At 41.0% G+C, this 12,906-nt stretch overlaps 1 protein-coding gene across 2 annotated transcripts in view; it reads left to right on the forward strand.

Annotated features, from left to right (window-relative positions):
• rock1 (Rho-associated, coiled-coil containing protein kinase 1) overlaps positions 1 to 12,354 on the forward strand; it is a 35,644-nt gene extending 23,290 nt beyond the window's left edge. Inside the window, exons 17-33 of one of the 2 annotated variants that reach the window (XM_050074922.1) lie at positions 543 to 649; positions 747 to 897; positions 1,674 to 1,834; positions 1,947 to 2,131; positions 2,880 to 2,949; positions 3,038 to 3,141; positions 3,283 to 3,448; positions 3,568 to 3,661; positions 3,746 to 3,834; positions 3,941 to 4,132; positions 4,225 to 4,390; positions 7,420 to 7,490; positions 7,626 to 7,714; positions 7,822 to 7,900; positions 8,083 to 8,344; positions 9,863 to 10,070; positions 10,264 to 12,354. In XM_050074922.1, the coding sequence (XP_049930879.1) occupies positions 543 to 649; positions 747 to 897; positions 1,674 to 1,834; positions 1,947 to 2,131; positions 2,880 to 2,949; positions 3,038 to 3,141; positions 3,283 to 3,448; positions 3,568 to 3,661; positions 3,746 to 3,834; positions 3,941 to 4,132; positions 4,225 to 4,390; positions 7,420 to 7,490; positions 7,626 to 7,714; positions 7,822 to 7,900; positions 8,083 to 8,344; positions 9,863 to 10,070; positions 10,264 to 10,315 (2,246 nt within the window). In that variant the 3' untranslated portion in view covers positions 10,316 to 12,354. The remainder of the gene's footprint in view (positions 1 to 542; positions 650 to 746; positions 898 to 1,673; positions 1,835 to 1,946; positions 2,132 to 2,879; positions 2,950 to 3,037; positions 3,142 to 3,282; positions 3,449 to 3,567; positions 3,662 to 3,745; positions 3,835 to 3,940; positions 4,133 to 4,224; positions 4,391 to 7,419; positions 7,491 to 7,625; positions 7,715 to 7,821; positions 7,901 to 8,082; positions 8,345 to 9,862; positions 10,071 to 10,263) is intronic. The other variant, XM_050074923.1, reaches the window with a different exon arrangement.
• The last annotated feature ends 552 nt before the right edge of the window (positions 12,355 to 12,906 follow it).

Genomic DNA, 12,906 nt, shown 5'->3' on the forward strand with positions numbered 1-12,906 from the left:
AAGCAGGACACTTAAATATATATTAAACCATCTCAGTGTGTTTCGTAATACATCTTTTAAAAATCTAATTAAGACATTTGGGACAGCTGCAGAAATCCCACGCTGTGAAAGCCATCCCTCACTCTCACACTGAGGTAGGACATGCTCAAGCACTGATGACGCCCACAGCAGTCAGATCAGTCTCTGATTTATCTGTCAGCTGGTTATCTTTTAATGGAAACAAGCCTCTGAAAGTCACAGCAGTAGAGGGGAAGGAGGAAAATTTAAGTCATTATGTGAAGGTCAAAACAGTTTGTCAAACAAGCATTAGGTGTTTTTGTGGTGAAACTTCTAGATAAGTTATTATGACATGGTGCCAGTGTGTTCTTTGCCCCCTGGTTGCATATGTATTCTTGATTGTCCATAAAGATAGAACCAGAGTTTTGCACACAGCAGTGTTCATGATAATTGTATTGAAAACAGACAGACAAAGCAATGGAAACGCCAGCTTCATAATATAAGCACCATAAAAATAACTGTTTGTCTTTATCGTCCGTTCTCAGCGAGGATGGCAGGGATGCAAGAGGACAACAAAAACCTGAAGCACAGCCTCTCCAAAGTGGAAGCGGAGCGCAAACATGCCCAGGAGAAGAGCAATAACCTGGAGAAGGTATACACACAAAGTACAAGTAGTATTTATGTACGAAAATGCTTCCACTCTCAGCTTGCCTTCATGTTGTTTTCCTGGTCGTTCCCCCTCCTCACAGGAAAAGAACAACCTGGAGATCGACCTGAACTACAAACTGAAGACCTTGCAGCAGCGTCTGGAGCAGGAGCAGACTGAGCACAGGGTGACGCGGGCACAGCTCACTGACAAATACGAGTCGATTGAAGAAGCCAAATCAGCTGCCACGAATGGTATGTCAGTCCTGTGTCGGAGCATGCCCTGCCCCACTTTATTTTTCCTTTTTGCATTTTCTGTTTGGTTCCTTTTTTTCTTGAATCCTTCTTGAACTTCCCCGTCTCTTAATTTTTATTGCCTCTCCACCTGTATTTTAATCTTTCCGACCTCATCTTCCTCTTCCTGTTTCCTCTTTGTCTACCATCTGATCGGACTCACCTGCAGGGGATGTTTGGGTGGGAGGAATTCAGGGTGTGTAAGCCAGTCAGCAAGTCAGGGCAACGCCTCGTTGCATATTAAAGCCAGGCTCTAAAGCAGTATTTTTGCAATAGGATGATGACTTGTCCAGGTGATTTCTCACCTTTCAACTTGTTCATGCTGAAATAGGCTGATTTTAATTCCATGACTTAAGTTCATTTTCTAATAATAGTTAAGGCTCATTATTGTGCCTATTAATGGACGTAGGTTAAAGGCCTGTTTTTCATCTGGATGTTACACCACCATGCATTCACACGTTGTGTTTCCAGCTCCAAAAACACACTATTTGCAGTAGTTTACAGAAAAACTACTGGAACAAATACAGCTGCTGAAATAAAAAAAATATGACAAAAATAGTGACAAAATGTGCATCAGCTTCTGATAATCTAATTTTGTATTTCACATTTGTTCTCCTGATACTCAGACATTTTTCAGATTATATTTTTACTGTGAAATCTGGGTTACCACTCTGATATTCTGTCTATTATCAGTAGAAGATGGAATTGACTGTTTTTCTGTCACTGTCCCACTCTAGCTGTCCAGCAGAAGATGTCTGAGGAGACCGGAGCGAGGATGCGAGCGGAGAGCCGGGTAGTGGAGGTTGAGAAGCAGTGCTCGATGTTAGAGTTTGACCTCAAGCAGTCTGTGCAGAAGATGGAGCAGCTGATGAAGCAGAAAGAAAGGCTGGAAGATGAGGTCAGTCATCCCTCTCAATTTTGCAGTGACTTTAATGAATATATATATTTTTTAGCACTTGTGTGCCTTGTGTCAGGGATATCTTACCTCTCTTGTGTCGTCCTTTCCCCAGGTGAAGAATCTAAGGATACAGGGAGAACAGGAGTCGAGCAAACGTGTTCAGACTCAGAGCGACCTGAAGAGCCGCACGCAGGAGGTTGACCGTCTCAGGTGTTCAGAGAAGCAGCTCAAACAGGAGATCAACACAGCACTAGAGAGTAAACGCTCGCTGGAGTTCCAGCTGGCACAGCTGACCAAGTGAGTGGTCATCCTGTACTACAATTATAAATCCATCCCAATTGTAAAACTGATCACTTGTTTTTTGTCATGAAATGTTGCAGATGTTGTCCATCCACTTACCATCTTACGTTGTGTCTATGTAATGTGCATAAAATCAATAGAAATTATAATAAATAGAATAAACTCTTGGGGGGCGATTGCCTATTGGCTTTCCTGCTCCAAGCTATCATTTTTCTATTGGCCTCCACTATCAGTCGACCACTAGATGAAACACTTGTATTATGTGTGGTAGGAAATTAGGAAAATTTGCTGTTACTTCCGCCATTGTGCCAGTTAATATTACTCTGAAATCAACTGGCAGCAGCACCAGCCAGAAACACTAATTTTCTGTTATTGCTGCACCGGCCGGTAATGCTCTTTGGAAGTCAAGGCGCAAATTGCCCTACAATTGCCTGCTATTTCCAATAAGTGCTATTATTCCAGCTTAGAGGCTGACTATGCCAAAGCTGTTCTGCAACAGTGTTTATATCAAAGGATTAGAGTTTAGAGTCCAGCTCCATCCACTCCATTGCTAATCCTCTGGCTAGTGCTGCAGCCAGTGCCGCTGGTTGTGCTGCTAGTTACATTTTACTACAGGGGGCGGGCTGAGAGGCTGGCTCTGCTTGCCTGGCTAAAGAGTGTTGTTTGGAACGTGTAGGGAAATTACCTAGATGCCTAGAATGAATGAAAATAAAGTACTTAATGTATTTGGTTGATGTGTCAACAGACAATATAGAGGCAACGAGGGACAGATGAGGGAACTTCAGGACCAGCTTGAGGCCGAACAGTATTTTTCTGTAAGTATAAATCTCAGTTACTCGATGTCTCTGTCCTCTTTATTAACGTGAACGCCACTGGCTGAACTATCTGTCCATCCTCCCTCAGACGCTTTACAAAACTCAGGTCAAGGAGCTAAAAGAGGAGCTTGAAGAAAGGAACCGGCAGGTACAAGAGGCTCATAAAAAGGTGCAGGAATTAGGCAGTGAAAGGTAAGAGACTCCGGGCCATCACTTTATTGATATAACCACCCAAATATAAGCTGATGGGTTTGTGTCCTATTATTTTGAGTTTTATTGTGTCTTGTGAGAGCAAACAGCAAACTTATCAAGTTTCTTTTATCCTGGACAAAGGGACTCCCTGTCTGCCCAGCTGGATCTGACAGTGACCAAGGCCGAGTCAGAGCAGCTTGCCCGGGCGCTGCAGGAGGAACAGTACTTTGAGCTCAGCCAGGAGAACAAGAAGGCAGCAAGTAGACATAAACAGGAGATTGGGGAGAAGGACTCTACTATTGCACGGGTAAGCAAATTCAACACCATTATTTATTTCCCCCCACCTTGTATGTTTAGTGAGATGCAACTTTACTGTCTCAATTTTGAGTGGGGGAAAAAATGACAATATTGAACATTTTTCTGCAGCTGGAGGAATCCAATAAAACTCTGACCAAAGATGTGGAGAACCTCAGCAAAGAGAAGGCTGAGTTAAATGAGAAACTCAGTACTCTGGATGAAGGTACTGCCCCTTTGTTGACCTTCATGTTTCTTTGCTGCATTATAATTATGTTGTTGCACAGGCTGACTCTCCTTCTCTCGACAGAGTATGCAGCTCAGAAGGAAGAGATTGTAAATACAATCAAGGCCAACTATGAGAAGGTCCTCAACACAGAGCGCACACTGAAGACTCAGGTAAAGATGCACAGTTTGAGTTCAGAAGGTAACTGCAAACACGAGTAATGCAAGTGGAGAATGGTGGCTGATGCTTTCCAACTGTTTTCCTACATTAACTTATCAGGCGGTGAACAAGCTGGCTGAAATCATGAACCGCAAGGACATGAAGCTGGACCAGAAGAAGAAGGGCAGCACTGCCGACCTGCGGAAGAAGGAGAAGGAGAACCGCAAGCTTCAGCTGGACCTTAACCAGGAGAAGGAGAAGTTTAACCACATGGCCATCAAGTATCAGAAGGAGTTGAGCGAGATGCAAGCGGTACGTTGAAGAGTAGTCAGAACACCACAGGCCTGTAAAATCAAAAAATTCTCTTGTGTTTTAACCCCAAATTGTGGCTTTTCTACAAACAGCAACTGGCAGAGGAATGCACGTATCGCAACGAGCTTCAAATGCAGCTGGACAGCAAGGAGAGCGACATCGAGCAGCTTCGGGAGAAACTGAACGATCTCCAGCAGCGCATGGATAACTCTAGTGTCACCAGCTTGCAGACAGATGAGACTGACAGCAACATCGCAGGTAGGGTCCCTGCAGGGCCGAATGAGACACTGCTGTTTGTACTTTTACTATCCATAAGTAACTCAAGTCTAAAATGCAGGATTCCTCTCAGACCGCTATGTGAGAAGAGTTTGGGAAATTTAAGGGCATTTAAATAGTCTCGGAGTTGCATAGAAACACAAAGTGTTTTGTTCAACACAATGAAAGATGTGTTTAACAGGGCTGCCCCCTAAAAGTTGACCAAACGTTAGTCAACCAGAAAGGTCATTAGTCGGCAAGATTTAATTGGTTGCTTAGTCGCAGAGAATCAAACAAACAAACTTGAAACTCTATTAGGAGCTGTGCCTTGTCAATAAAAAAAAAGTCAGGTTAATTTCCAGGGCTGGTACCTGCGGTTATTCCACAGGCTAGTTAATAACATGTCGGGCAGGAAATCCAAAGTGTGGGATCATTTTGAGAAGGTGAAGGACGAACCCAAGGTGATATGTAAACTCATCTTCATTGGTCGACTACAAACATGACGTATCATCTGAAACATGGAAGTAGCTACATGCCCATTAGCCCACAGCGTCATTAACAGGCGGCTCGCTCAGTGTGTGACGTGCACTTGTAGATAAAATATAGGCCTATATTAATGAAGGTTCATTAGTACGGTTTTGTATTTCTCTGTAATGTAGCACAGTGTTAACAATGTTACTGATACTATTCTTTCTCACACCTTCAACTCAAACCACCAAAATATATCATTTAATCATTACATTAATATTGTTAACATGCGGGCGACGAGTTGAGTAATGGCGACTACTGGTCAACTAGGAAAATTCTTAGTCGGGGGCAGCCCTAGGGTTTAATATGTTTTACCTTGTGGATGCAAAAACCCACCAACTTTGTGAGCCATTCATGTTGCAGTCATGAGAAATAAAAAGCAACAGAGGCCCTCTTGTTTTTGAGCACCAAATTATGATAAACATGTTTAAGAAGGAAAGATGTTAATACCACACTTTACCCCTCTCCTCCTTGTGTTTCCGTGTAGTAACATATTTTTCAAATATGTGTAAACTTGCCAGGTTTTGGTTACAATAGCTGGTACAAACAAAGTTCCTAAAAATGCCCTCATAGGAAACTGACAAAAAATGTAAAGGACCAGTGTTTAACATCCGCTTAACACAAGTATGAGTTTAAATGGTTATGTTTGTATTAAGTGAGCTCAAGTTCAGACATGTGTACATTGTCTCATTAACAAAAGGTTGTACTTTATTCAAGGGCTGGGCAATAGAGGTAAAATCAAATGCCACAATATTTTTGACCGAATACCTCGACATGGATGTTGCAACGATATTGTAAGGCTGACTTAGTGCTTTCACACAATATTTACACAGCAAGATTTATAATAAATAATCATCAGTAATGTGGATATGATGACTTAATGAGTAAAGGCAAATAATAGAACAGCTAGAAAGGCCTGGCCAGCTAAAAAAAAATGACATCACTTTATTGCAAAGCAGCTTTTTAAACCAGGAAAAGACAACAGTTACAATATTATGGTATCCAAAATCTAAGACGATATTTACTATCTTGTAAGGATCTCGATATAATGTCAATATTTTGCCCAGCTTTGTTACCTTTGACATCTGAACATTCTTTCAGGTAACATCAGTCTGTTTCTCAGTTTTTTCATTCTGTTCGTGAGCAGTGTTTAATCTGTGCTCTCGGGAATGATTCACTGTAAGCAACCTTATGTGTATTTAAGACAGAGCAGCAGATGTTTATTGAGCGCTGTTCAACAGGTGCCTGTGGTTAGCTTTAAACTGAGGCAGTCTCCCAATTTAGGTTGTAAAGTCACACTGCCATACTTACAGCTGTACAATGATTAACATCTGTTCAGATCTCATAGTACTACCGTCTGCTAACACATTTCATTATTTACAGTTGTGCCTGATTCTAGATGTTTCCATATGTGCTGGTGTCTGTGGTTAAATCATTTTCTCTTTATTCCCCTCATGTCCAGTCGGTTCTCCTTGCTCTTCTTGTCTTTGTAACGTCTATTCCTTTCCCTCTGTGAGTAACTGTGTGGACGAGCCCTTCTTGCCTGGCCTGTGCTGCAGCTGTTGTGTGTCTTTTTGCCCCTGAATTTTTTTTTTTTTATTCTTAAATATTCTTTTCCCCGGGGGTCAGAAAGCCATCTCTGTTAGTGGTATTCAACAAGACTTTTGAAAGAAGTGGAGTGGAGAGAAAAATATCAGTCCAAATTATAAGACTATCTTGAATGGGATGTTAAGCAGTGAGTTGCTTAATGTCACCAGGTCAGCACCAACGGTGTGGTAACCACATCAGACCAGAGGTTATCATCATATTAGGCTGTGTGGGGTTTACCGCCTCACTTTCAGCACCTTTCAAAACGTGTCTTGAAACTGAAACGGCTGTTTTTGATTCATGGCACTGTGTGCTTCAGACACTCTTATTGTTTTTCTGTCGGCATGTTCACCTAGAAGTACTGCTCGTTTGGACACGAAGACTTCCTCACACTGTAGACAAGCCCCCCTTTAGTTCACTGTTCCCGTTTAACTTGTGTTGTTTCTGCAGCATGCTCTTGAAATTATAATTTTATCACCAGATATTAAATATAACCTGCAATGTACATGGTTGTTTCTGTGAAAGGAGTGAGTGATCAAGCTAATTGAGAAAAAAATACTAATTCCTGCTGCATAATTCTTATTAAAGAGCTTTTAATATAATTTGAAATGATAAAACATTACATGCTCTGCTAACATGTTGTAAGAAGGACTCACCCTCCTGCATGGGGAGTGTGTCGTAGCAGCATGGGACATCTAAACTCATCTCTAATCACCTGCTCCAGTGCAGTTCCCTTAACGCTGGCAGAACTCCTTCAGGGGTTCACTTGGTGTCTTGAAACAATTATGACCTTTGTCACTTAACTTTTTTTTCTCCAGTTGAGTTTGGATTTAAACACTGCATGACCTGTTGCCCCACAGTGCTTTCAATTCACCGCATATCTCTCTAAGTTCTGTTTCTTCTCGGCTGCTTTTCAGAATCCAGATTGGAGGGTTGGTTGTCCATTCCTAACCGTGCTAATATCAAGCGATACGGATGGAAGAAGCAGGTATGTCGTGTTTTAGTTGGTGCTTCCTCTGCGCACCTGCATTGTGTTGAAGTCTGTTATGGTTTGTTGAGAATGCTATAAACCCCTTGGGGACAATATCCGTCTTCCTCTCATTGTCCTCTTTTATACTCGCAGTATGTGGTGGTGAGCAGCAAGAAGATTCTGTTCTACAATGATGAGCAGGATAAGGAACAGTCCAACCCCTCGATGGTACTAGATATCGAGTAAGTATTTGTTTCTGTCTTCTGCTCCTTTTAGTTATTCACAGAGGTGATGATGCAGGGGTTTTGTTATTGATATCTAATTGTTAATTTTGTGCCTTCTTGTGCAGCAAACTGTTTCACGTGAGACCAGTCACACAGGGAGACGTGTACCGAGCTGAGACAGAAGAGATTCCAAGAATATTCCAGGTTGGAGGCTCCTGCCTGTGCTGGAGATTTCTCTAGATTTTCATATTTGCATTCTGCCTATATGTCTGATGTCAAAATATCAAGTCATTCTGCGGAGCTCTGCCCAGCCTCAGAAATGCTTATTTTAGTGCAGATTATTTTTGACAGAGGCCCTCTCTCTCTCTTTCTCTGTCTGTATACAGATTCTCTATGCCAATGAGGGAGAGTGCAGGAAGGAGGCGGACATGGAAACAGTCCCTCAGGGCGACAAGACCAACTGTCTCCCACACAAAGGCCACGAGTTCATCCCCACGCTATATCACTTCCCTTCCAACTGTGAGGCCTGCGCCAAGCCTCTGTGGCACGTCTTCAAGCCGCCTCCAGCCCTGGAGTGTCGCCGCTGCCACGTCAAGTGCCACAAGGACCACCTCGACAAAAAGGAGGATGTTATTGCTCCTTGCAAAGGTAAAGTCCTGTCCTTGGCAGTCTAAGCTGTTATGATGAACAAACATTTTTATTTCTCAAGAAGACGAGCGGTCATTAAGTGTAAATGTTTTCATGGTACTTAACAGAAATGTATGAGCATTGGTGATAGTCACAATGACTCTTGAGGAGTTTGAGTTAAAATGTGGCACACGGGCCACCTGCAGCTTTTGTAGCTTAAAGATCGCCTGTGGAGTTTTCTTGTAAACAGACCCAAGTTCTGTTTACATCCAGTGTGAAGCTGCCTCGAATCTACGCCGTACCCTACGCCGTAGCTTGACATGCACCTCCCCAGAAATGTAACTACACATCGCGGCAACGCAGACCTCCTGTCTGTTTTTGTAAGCTGAAACCATTCCCCTCAGTGGAAACAGAGTGATTATTTACTTTAATTTTACAGATAAGAAACAATAAATTGTGAAGACAACAAAGCCTCCACAGAATAGCATTTGAAGTCTTGTGTGTGATTCATCTCGGCTTCATATGAGCAGAGGAAATCTCCGCTAGTTGCTAGGCTAATTTATACAGTGTAAAATGCCATAGGCTAGTTAGTTTGGAAAACATTTCGGTGAACCTCGTGAGTTGTAATGGAGCTGAATTTTGTAACGTTACCTTTGTTAAATGTTGCTGTTGTCCCTGGCTTCATATGAGTAAAGAAAAAAGTTAGCCACTAGGCTAATTTATACAATGTAAAATGCCATAGGCTTGTGCTAATAACGTTAGCATGTTGTATTAGTGGGGAAAATGTGTCCAGATAAAAACAAATGTTTGTCTGTGAATGCTGCGAGTTATAGTGAAGCTGATTTGTGTACTTGTGTTTGAAATTGTTGCTATTAAGCCATGTTTAATGTGTGTTTTGGGAGTGTTTTGAATCAACTAAACTTGACATCACTTCACACACACCCTGCTGCCGACTAGTGTTTTGGAGGTGTAACTGCAGAGTGACGCAGACACACCACCGCACAAGTATATGCTTACGTGTGTAAGCTACGACTCTACATAGAGCTGATGCACAATTATAAATCCCGCTTTACCCCCCAAAACGCATTAAGGGTATTTCTGAGGCCTAACAGACATGCTGAGTGCATTTCTGTCCTACAAAACATTGCCTTTTTCAATATTTAAAGTGTGAAGTAGTATTTCATACCTTTGGCACAGCTTGTAATGTGTCATCTTTAGTTAAAGAGCATCTTTAGTAACTCTTTTTGCTGCTACCTAGTGTTCTTAATGGTGCATTAAACTCCTTATTTGGTTTATTTGCTTTTGAGTAGATGTATAATGAGTGAGTTCATACAGTAAATACAGTCACACACTTGACTAACTTTACCATGAAACAAAGAGTCGATTAATCTTTTGTCGTGAACTGTCTCTGGGTCTGTTGATCAAGCAAAACAAGCTATTTCTGTATGTGTCAGTGGTCAACCTCGTCATGCAGGCTAGTTCTGAGCTCATATTTAGAGCTGATTCTTGATCTGTATCACCTTGTCTCTTCACCTGCAGTAAACTACGATGTGACCTCTGCCCGTGACATGCTCCTGCTGGCCCTGACCCAGGATGAGCAGAAGAAATGGATCGGCCACCTCGGAAAGAAGATTCCCAAGACCCCACCATCCACATTTTCAAGAGCCTCACCTCGTTCTATGTCCACTCGCTCTGGACCAAACCAGTCCTTCCGCAAGAACCCTAAAAGCAATACAGGAAAGCTGAGGTAACTTGACAATTTGTGACTGTCGTCTAGGCTTTTATAATGTAAATGCACGGCGTACAATAAGGCACTGTGCTATTGTTTTAGGCAGTGAGAGAGGGTGTGCTGCAGTCAGAAGTCTTATTATATCCCATCTGGTGGGCTGAGATGTGGTCAAGTCAGTCGCGTGACCTGCTGTTTGTCTCCTGTGTTGTAGCAGAGCGCAGTCCAGCCTCCAAGCAGCAGACACAACATCCAGCACTTGTTGACAGGAACTTCTTCAGAACAGAAAGTGTTGATGTTTTTTTTTTTTTCCTAGACTTTTCTCTACAGCTTTAAACTTGTCTATTTATTAATTTTGTTACTGGGTGTTTCTAACACGAGACACTTCCTGGTTGGTTGGTTGCTTGGTTGGGCTCTTTTCAGTTGACACTTGGGATTTTTCTAATTGGCACTAATGTGTTCGGTTCAGTAACTAACTTATAGACTTAATATGCAACTCTTTGTTAGAGTGGTCCACATAAAAGATTTTTTACATTACCTGTCAAACATGATGCAAAGGAATTAACGGTGCTGCAGTGTCTGTAAACCAGCTCTTCTGTCATATGTTGACCTAGAATGGGTTACTAACCAAGGTAACGACTTTGCATCTCTCTTTTACTGGACATCTGTCTCTGTTTTTTTTTTGTTTCAGCTAACCATCTGAACGGTTTGGATTTTTTCTGGACTCTAAACTTTCCCTCCTTCCTCATCCTCAAAAACGGAGAAACCTGTATTACATAGAAAAGTCGTTAAAAAAAAAAGAAAAAGAAAGAATATATCAATAAATATCCAGCGCTGGAAAATTGCAACACATGTCAGACTAAGGCATCATGGACATTATGAGGCCTGATACCCCCCTCCCTCTGCCACCTGTCTTCACTCCAGAGCTAACCCTCATTCAACTCATCAAACTTGCAGCTCTCCATTTCTACCAGAAGATGGCACACTCGTCTTGAACTAAAGATGGACTGTGGAGCGATAGAGGGACTTATGTCATGGAGACATTCTGTGTTTCATATTATATGACAGTTATGATGGAAACGGGACGGTAAAAAGGGGGTTTTGCTGGGACTCCTGCAAGTATGTGTTCAGTTTAAAGGTACTGTCATACAGGGATTGCAGATCTGCAGTGTGTGGTGGTTTCTCAGGGGTGGAAAACGAATATCTATTTTGTAATTTTTTTCCCCCACCTGACAGACACATTCGAGCTAAATGCAAGCATACTTCTGTTTTCAGCTATAAACAAAAAAGAAAAAAAAAAAGACTGATGCCTTCATCTAATATCTCTGGCCTTTTTGCCTTTATTTCTATCACTTTGCAAGTCACTTATCAGGTTTGGGACAGAGTATTGGGACATAAGTATTAGATGTTTTTTGAGTATTGAGTGAGGAGCATGCAAGATCATCATTTAAATCTATGCATTATTTTTATTATTATAATTATTTTTATTGCTCCAAGCCATAAGGAATATTCCATTGTAGTGGCATATAGGAGTCCTAAAACTTAATTGATTTTTTTCTGTTTATTTGGTACATTGTCTCTGTAATATTTTTTTTTCCTTGTATTTTTTTTTGTAATGTATTGCCTTACATTGATTCATAGATACATGGTTCAAAAGGAAAACATTAAGTTAACAAATGTAAAACTGCACTGTTTGAATTGTAAATTATTTGTAGAAGACTAAACAGGTGTAGCATTTGGCCCACCTAGTGCCTTAACGTTTGGATATTGATTTTACTGCCATATCTGTTTGTTTTTCTTTTCCTCCAAAACAAGACAAACTCTTAACTCTTCCATCATTTATTTTTTAAGAAATCGCCACACATTTTGTGGTTTTATTGGAACTTCTTTTCTCTGGTTTGAGTATATAAAGTATATATATTAGATTACCTCTTTATGGACGCATTGCAATAGAGTTAGCGTGTCAAAAAACAAAAGTCCCTGGACTCGGTTCATATCATAAGACAAATTCTTTTGGGATGGTGTACCTTAAGCGAGCCCGCCTGTGTCAATGATTGTCCGTGTTAACAATTGCAAGTTGTTTCTCTAACATGGTAATGTCCCGTTAATGCAAACCCCCCCACAGTGTATATAATGAGAGAGACATAAGGATTATGGAATACCTCCGCAATCTTTTTATTTGTAACATTTTGTTCAGTTAAAAAAAAGCACTGGAACTATGATCTACTCTTGTCTTGGAAAATTTGCATGGTTAATTGCATTGGAGTCCGCACTGATGGATATGTCAATAAACATATCTTTATCATTAATTGTACGCTAGTTTTTGCAGCAGATATCCATCCTGGGTTTCATATTTTTATCAGCAGCTTACAGCAGGGTGTCTACAGGTCTGTAAAATGTCTTAAAAATGTCTTATATCAATGTTACAACAATAAGGCCTTAAAAGTTATCAAATAGTCTTAAATTTGAATTTGTGAGGTCTAAACTACCACAGACATTTAATCTAATTTCATTTATCCATTTTTTGTGCAAATATGTGAAGCCTTTTTTATGTAAAAGTCCACATTTCAGTTACAAATCTCTAAAAAAAATGTAATAGTCATTTTACTTCATACTTGAATTTACCTGTCGACAACATGTAGTTTGACTTAACTCACTCTAATAACCATATTCTGACATAAGACCACATGTACACTACTTGCCTGCAAAGCTTACCTGCAATGCTACAATAAGTAAAGCATGATTTGTCCAAAAATCGGCCCTAAATTTGGTTAAAAGTTGTCTTGAATGGGTCTTTAAAAGCATTCAATTTGTAGAAACCCTGTACAGGGTTCATCTCAAAACTGGATTACCAACC

This window comes from Epinephelus moara, chromosome 21 (genome assembly GCF_006386435.1).
Source record: "Epinephelus moara isolate mb chromosome 21, YSFRI_EMoa_1.0, whole genome shotgun sequence".
Classification (NCBI taxonomy): Eukaryota; Metazoa; Chordata; class Actinopteri; order Perciformes; family Serranidae; genus Epinephelus; species Epinephelus moara.